Source organism: Vespa crabro, chromosome 5, assembly GCF_910589235.1.
Source record: "Vespa crabro chromosome 5, iyVesCrab1.2, whole genome shotgun sequence".
Lineage (NCBI taxonomy): Eukaryota > Metazoa > Arthropoda > Insecta > Hymenoptera > Vespidae > Vespa > Vespa crabro.
Genome location: NC_060959.1, coordinates 5,737,763 through 5,745,262, shown reverse-complemented (window position 1 = coordinate 5,745,262; position 7,500 = coordinate 5,737,763). Strand labels below are relative to the sequence as shown.

Sequence of the window (7,500 nt, the reverse complement as noted above, 5' to 3'; positions counted from 1 at the left end):
AACGAATGCATGTCATTTGGATTATATATATATTCATAAAGAATATGTGTATCTTTCAGTTCAAGCAAAGTAGGAGTGCTCCGTATTAAAATTGGTATATGCTAAATTAACAAAGTTTCTCATACGAATCGTGATCTAATTTTATCGGTTTACTTATACGGAATTACGAGAAGTTCGACCATTATCTTGGACGTTAACTGCGATATTATCTGGAGTTTTGGTACATCGATCATTAGCGATTTTGAACAGGCTGTCGAACGAACTAATCGGGCGGTATCACGTGTAGAGATAACATTATTTATTCGATAGAATTGCATCGGATTACGTAGTACGATCGGGCAGTCAATAATAGCGCATCAGTCAATTTCAAATCGATAGGAAATGGTTCACCTTCCATCCATCTCTTATTATCTTATTATCGTACAGAGAAAAATATGATTATCTATCGCAAATATTGATTTTTTTATCGAATGTACGACAGTACATTCTCTTATTCTGGCATACGTATGATTAATTAACCGATTGTTCTATGGTACGAGCTTTCGTTCATTGTTCGTCACATTTCGAGATATATAGATAGGGGAGATTTTTATTACACAATCATATATATATCCATCCCTTCCTATATAATAGGATAACTTTAGTGAAAAAGGGAATTCTCAATTGGTACGCTGTTATTGACTGGTTTTACAAGTGCCCCCCTCCCGTCTATGTATATATATATATATATATATATATATATATATATATATATATAGATAAAATACATGCATACATACATACGTAACAGGCGCGAGTTAGTTGTTTTCCAAATACCACGAATCGGTGAAACGCAAACCGATTCTCCAAATTGCGCTTGAAATCTTCGAATGGCTCTCGATGACCCTGGTGGTGCCCTTGTGTCCTGTGGATTTGCGGTTCGTTCGTAGAGGTTTATTTTTTTCACGCATTCCGCGTTCAGAAAAAAAGAAGAGAGAGAGAAAAAAAAAGAAATAGCGTAACTCAAAACGAGATATAACGGATTGAAATTGGTTGGCATTTAGTTATCATAATGGAGATCGAATCATGGCAATTAATTTGTTCCATTTAAATCGTATACTAAGTAAAGTTAACAAAGCAATGTACCTATCACGGTGTAAGCGTCGTTAATCAATGATGAAATAAAATGCATTTGAAAATGGATATAAGGACGTCTCACTAATTAACCAATCGAACGAAGTTGGATGAGTGGAGCGAATAGGAGGGGTTCGGGATGAGGGGGGAGAGATTTATGTCTTATCATTTAGCGAGGGTAGATTATGCGATGTCGCTTGTCTTAGACATTATCGTTCTTATCGCCTTACGCGTATTATTGCTATCGATAAGGAAGAGAAAAAAAAAGAAAGAATAAGGAAAGAAAAGGAAAACTATTCGACGAATCGTCGTTAAGAAATACATATATATCCTACGTATGTATATAGAATATAGATGCATACATATGTACATTATATATATATGTGTATGTATATATGTATATATATACATACACATATACACTGCGTATTCCACGTTTCTCTTTTCATCGCAACATCAGACCATTCAAATCGACGATAATCTATATCACACCTGTATATAAATAGTAACACACGTATACCCACAATAAGACTACACTGCTACTATTTCGCTGTAAATAATACGCATCGATCTCCATGGATTACATCCTCTGGTGCTCGGAAAATTACTAACGTCATCGCTCACGATCGTTCGCTGGAATCTTGGAATTGCTTGTACCTTTCTACCACTACTGTACTACTGTAATGCGCTAAACAAAAAAAAAAACCAAAGCAACAACAAGCACAACAACAGCAGCAATAAAAAAAAAAAAAAATCAGCACGGATCTCGGAAGACGAGTCGTCCATCATCTTCCTTACGCGGAAGTGCCTCATTTTTTTTTCTCTTTTTTATCGTTTATTTTTTTTCCCTTTCGACTGAGAAAAAGAGAGAGAGAGAGAGAGAGAGAGAGAGAGAGAGAGAGAGAGAGAAGGGAGAGAACGAGAACAACAATTTGCAACTACCAATTGTCATAGCGTAACAAATATTTACATCACGCTTTAATAATAAGGTCTACTTTTACGAAGGCCACGTGTTCAAGCAAAATAGTTTCGATAATGATGCTCGAGATAAAGTTATTGAGAAAAGTGAATAGGAATGATCTTGAAATTCGATTTTGAGGCACTTCCGATGGAAAAGCACGACGACGCGCCGTAAACGAGAGAGAGAGAGAGAGAGAGAGAGAGAGAGAGGGAGAGGGAGAGAGGGAGAGAGAGAGAGAGAAAAGGTGTGAGAATGGGAGAATGAGAGAGAGAGAGAGAGAGAGAGAGAGAGAGAGAGAGAGAGAGAGAGAGAGAGAGAGAGGGTGAGCATGTGTCGAATTACGGCGGTAGCACCTGCTGGCATAATGTTTTACGTGGTTTAAGTGTAACTGAGGACTATTTGGGCACGGCTTAGTTGGGTGAAGGTACAGCGTGGGCGAACATAAACTCTGACGTTCACGGATTTCCATTTGGGAAGGAAAAAAAAAGAATTCACGAAAAAATAAAATCAATCAAAAGTAATCAAATGTAAGAAACGGTACGCGTAATGGTGAAACGACGAGATCGCGAGGAACGGAGAGGGAGAGAGAGAGAGAGAGAGAGAGAGAGAGAGAGCACGGATCACGTGATACCGTGAGAGAGAAAGATAGAGAGAGAAAGAGATGAGAGAGAGAGAGAGAGAGAGAGAGAGGCGAGAAAGAAAATGTCTCTCTTCTTCTTCTTCCCCTAGCCCAAAAATTAAAAAAAAAAAATAAAAAAAAAATAAAAAATAAAAAATAAAACAAAAAAAAAAAATAAAAAAAAAAACCAAACCGTGCTACCGACGTCCGAGCACAAAACCAAAGTAACCCTCTGTCTGGTTCTGCCGCCAGGTCTGTGGGCCGGCAGCGGCGGCGCGTCCGATGAGTTTCGATGCGAGCCTTGCAACAAAAACCTGACCTCCCTAACGCGGTTGAAGCGGCACATACAGAACGTTCACACGAGGCCCAGCAAGGAACCAATCTGTAACATCTGCAAGAGGGTTTACTCCAGCCTGAACAGCCTAAGGAACCATAAGAGCATCTACCATCGGCAGCACAGTAAGAACGAGCAACAACGGAAGGAGGAGGAACAGATACAGAGGGAAAGGGAGCAGAGAGATCACAGCGATCGTTTTGGACATCAACAACAACAACCTCAATCGCAACAACAGCATCAACAGCAACAACAACAACAACAGCAGCAGCAGCAGTAGTAATCACGCAGTAATCACGCAATAAAATCACTCGTAACGAATACGAGGATTTTGCCTTTGTCCCCTAATATAACTTGTGAACGCGAGAGTGATTCCAAGGATTCTAATGGGCGAACGAGAGATATAGATACATAGATGGATAGACCGAGACGAGAGAGATAAAGACAGTCTATTTTAAATATTGCGAAGTTATTGAAACAAATCGAAACGAAATCTAACAGTTTCCAAAACATAATGGGGGAAAATTCTTCTCAGAAGCCTTGTCCGTACTTAATTTCTAAACCACCATTATCCATCCACCCACCCCCTCATGTTTGTTGTGCGATAGTCTGTTTGTGGGTATACGTATGCGTTATATTACTATATACATTCGGGTGAAATAGTCGAGCGGGCAAAACGATGTGATAGTAGACGGTAGTTGGATTAATTTTTAGTATCACACAAGAAAACGATTAAATCGTAACCGATCTTGAGCGATATACGACTTTAATCGTACTTTGTACATAGACGATATGTATATTATGATATTTCTTAGATATATTGAAATATTATTGCGAGAAGGAGAAAAAGGAAAAAAGAAAAAAAAAAGAAAAGAAAAGGAAAAAAAAGAAGAAACGAAAAAACGATACTCTATTCCACACCTTCGGCGTATTTTCAAAAAATACCCCCAAGGGTATGGATAGAAATTAGTTGTTATTTTTTTATCGCGTAGACGAAACCGAGAAACGTGGACGCGTTTACCCGATCGTCCTTCTCTGATAAGTCACGTGACAAGTCACAGTACAAAGAAATATATATATATATATATATACAAATTTATATACATACATACATATATATATATATATATATATATATATATATAAATAATAAAAACAAATATATATATAATAAAGATATATAGCGAACATACGTACCTAATACGTATATATCTAACTGTAGTGCATTTAACGATTTTCGAAAAGTTTTGTCGATAAACTCGTGTTGAAAAAAAAAAAAGAAAAGTGGAAGGAAGTAAGGAGAGATTTTTTGGTTTGGACGTACATATATAGATACATATATACATACATACATACATATATACATACATACATACATACATACATACATACATACATACATACATACATACATACATACATACATACATACATACATACATACATACATACATACATACATACATACATACATACATACATACATACATACATACATACACATATATTTCTTCATCTATCGACGCTCTCGAAAAGCGTACTCGTGCAATGTTTTATTATTATTAATTGGTTACGAATCTTTATTGTTGTATCTTCCCCCTTTTATTCACACGATATATTGGAAAGTCTTCTCTCTTTTTTTCCATTCCATTTTTTTTTGTTATCTCTTTTCTACTTTTTTTTTTTTTTTTTTTTTTTTTTTTTTTTTTTTTTTCCCTTTCGCTAAGACCATGTTTTCTCGTAATTGGAAGATCCGAGGTGATACCTTGCGTGGTTTTATCGCAACGTTAGAATTTCATGAGCCGTATTCGCAATTTTATCCTTATTTTTTCTACTCACTTTTCTTTTTTTTTTTCTACCGCAATCGCGTATACGGAAGGATTTGTTCTTCGTTGATGGATAATGTCGTCGTTACGGTACGCCGAGGTTTATTTATTTGTTTTAAATATACATATGTACGTACACAAATACATACATGCATACATAGATAGAAAATATACACATACATACATACATATGACGTTTATCGATATATACTCGCTCGTCTTTTATACGCGCGATACATCGTACAAATTGCGAGATCTCGATCGTTAACATGATCTTGAAATAGCCCGATCAATATGAAAAGTAAGTTTGTCTTCGTTTACGAGATTAATAGCTATTACATACGTAGAGACGTATCTGCGTTACATATTTTATACCGCGGCGATACCAATATTTCTTTGTTTTTTTTGTTTTTTGTTTTTTTTTTGTGTAAAGCTTAATATTCTTCCTCTCAATGCGATTGTGTTTTCCCATTTGATAAAAGGAAATCCGTTTTACCTTGTTAACATTAATATAGTGCTAATTTATTGATAATTATTTTATATGCTTCGTTTACTTGTTCTTTTTTTAATTTCTCTTTTTTTAATTCCTTTTTTTTTTTTTTTTCTTTTTTTTCGTAATGTTCGTTTGTCTATACATTTATCGTGACCGTTCGTCGATGGCGGATTTTTCGATTATTCAGACGGGAAAAACGAAAAATTGTGATAACGACAAGGGGAAAAAAAACGATAACAAAACGAAGCGAATGTGAACATTCAATTCTCACCTCACGTTCTTTTTAGTAGATGCGAATTACGTCGAATGTAAACGCGTATTCAATCGTTTGAAATATGTAAATAGGAAAGTTTTTATAATTTTTGTTTCACTTTTATTTTTTTATTTTTATTTTTTTTTTTCCTTTTTTCTTTTTTTTTTGTCATAATCTCTATTAGTCCTTTTCCTTTGGTGGTCCGGGTTAAGCGTATTGAATTGTATTCGCGCAGAAACATTCTCGATGTGTTATTATGTGTTTATTATTTTATTATTATTATTATTATTATTATTATTATTATTATTATTATTATTATTATTATTATTAATTATTAATTATTATTAATTAATTAATTATTATTTTTATTCTTAATTATAATTATTATTAAATATTTACAATTTCTAATTATTATGTTTAAAATTACAGCAGTAATTATTATTATTATTATTATTATTATTATTATTATTATTATTATTATTATTATTATTATTATTATTATTATTATTATTATTATTAAGAAGATTATTATCATCACCATTGATATCATTATTTATGAATAAACATGATTTTTGATACGCCGAGAGAAAAAGAGAGAAATAGAGAAAGAGAGAAAAAGACAGCTGCCCCTCCTTATTTTTTTTTTTTAATTCCTGGGCGGAGAAAGGTGTACGCGGAGGCGTGTTAGTCTGTTCACATTTCTTTTTCATCTTGGAATTTTTCTTTATTTATAGATTGATAGAGATAGATAGGGAGAGAAAAAGAAAGGGAGTGAAAAAGAAAGGGAGAGACGGAGAGAGAGAGAAAGAGAGAGAGAGAGAAAGAGGGAGGGAGGGAGGGAGAGAGAGAGAAGATATATTAGAAAAGGGAATGTAATATAAAATTATGGGTGAAGGGAAAGAGGGAAGGGATAAAAATGTAAATTAATATTAAGGGTTTTTCAATTGACGTCAAACGTTGTTGCATTTCTGTTAGCTCAACAATAAGTATAATTACAAAATGTCAATTATCTGATATTATTAATCAATAAGTACCTAGATACAAGAACTATAAAAACACGCAATGATACTAATCGCGGAAATGAGAATGAGGAAAAATGAAAAATCAGACATTTTTCATAGCTTCTCTCGGTGTACATACTAGATCAGTATGTAAATATATACATACGTATATACGTATACGTACGTACGTATGTACATATGTACATAAATAAAAAAACATATGTATATATATATATATATATATATATATATATATACATGTATATACATGAATGTATATATGTATATTATACATTCATAGATCACTTCAGTAGGATGAAACGACGAGTCAAATGCGTGTGCACGTACATGCGGAACACGTCAACGTGTAATGACGTCGTATAAAGAAAGGGTTTGGGTGTGTTGGGGTTGAGTGGAATGGGGAATGGGGTGGGGGTAACGGTGGTAGTACACGTGCAGCGAGCTCGAGTAGATACGCTCACCGTTACCTCTCACGAACTCACTCTCTCTCTTTTTCTCTCTCTCTTTCTCTCTCTCTCTCTCTTTCTCTTTCTCTCTTTCTCTTATCGCCGTTGCTATCGCCGTTGTGCTACTGCCGTTGCTAGAGTGCCGTTTCTACTGCCGTTACTGTGCCTGCTGCCACGGCCCTCTCCTTCGTCGCTCTCACTCGTCCTTGACCGAGCACGAGCGTGCGAGCGAGAAAAGGACCGAGGAAACGAGCGAGTTGCATCCCTCTTTCGCGTACGCGAACCTCACCTCTTCACCTCCTCTCCATTTTCTTCGATCTCTTTTTTTCTCTTCGTGTTACTTCCTTTTTTTTTTATTCTCTCTCTCTCTCTCTTTTTTCTCTTTTTGCTTCTTTTTCTTCTCTCTTTTTTTTCTTTTTTGCTTTTTTTTTCT

General features: G+C 34.9%; 2 protein-coding genes across 14 annotated transcripts in view; both read left to right on the top strand.

Annotated features, from left to right (window-relative positions):
• The window catches only part of LOC124424446 (broad-complex core protein isoforms 1/2/3/4/5-like), a 34,326-nt gene extending 33,144 nt beyond the window's left edge, over positions 1 to 1,182 (top strand). For all 13 annotated transcript variants that reach the window (XM_046963512.1, XM_046963499.1, XM_046963507.1 and 10 more), the window contains one exon: positions 1 to 1,182. This exon is cut by the window's left edge and continues 1,756 nt beyond it. The gene's annotated coding sequence lies outside the window, so the exon portion shown is untranslated.
• On the top strand, positions 870 to 3,307 carry LOC124424338 (ataxin-8-like). The gene is made up of 2 exons (XM_046963246.1): positions 870 to 917; positions 3,032 to 3,307. The coding sequence occupies exons 1-2, from the start codon at positions 870 to 872 to the stop codon at positions 3,305 to 3,307; spliced, it is 324 nt and encodes a 107-aa protein (XP_046819202.1).
• The last annotated feature ends 4,193 nt before the right edge of the window (positions 3,308 to 7,500 follow it).

Bases quoted from the DNA above. Each gene is read 5' to 3' on its own strand.
- LOC124424338 (XM_046963246.1), top strand. From the start codon at position 870: ATGGCTCTCGATGACCCTGGTGGTGCCCTTGTGTCCTGTGGATTTGCG. The intron at 918-3,031 runs GTTCGTTCGTAG...ACGCGGTTGAAG, and splicing joins TTGTGTCCTGTGGATTTGCG to CGGCACATACAGAACGTTCA.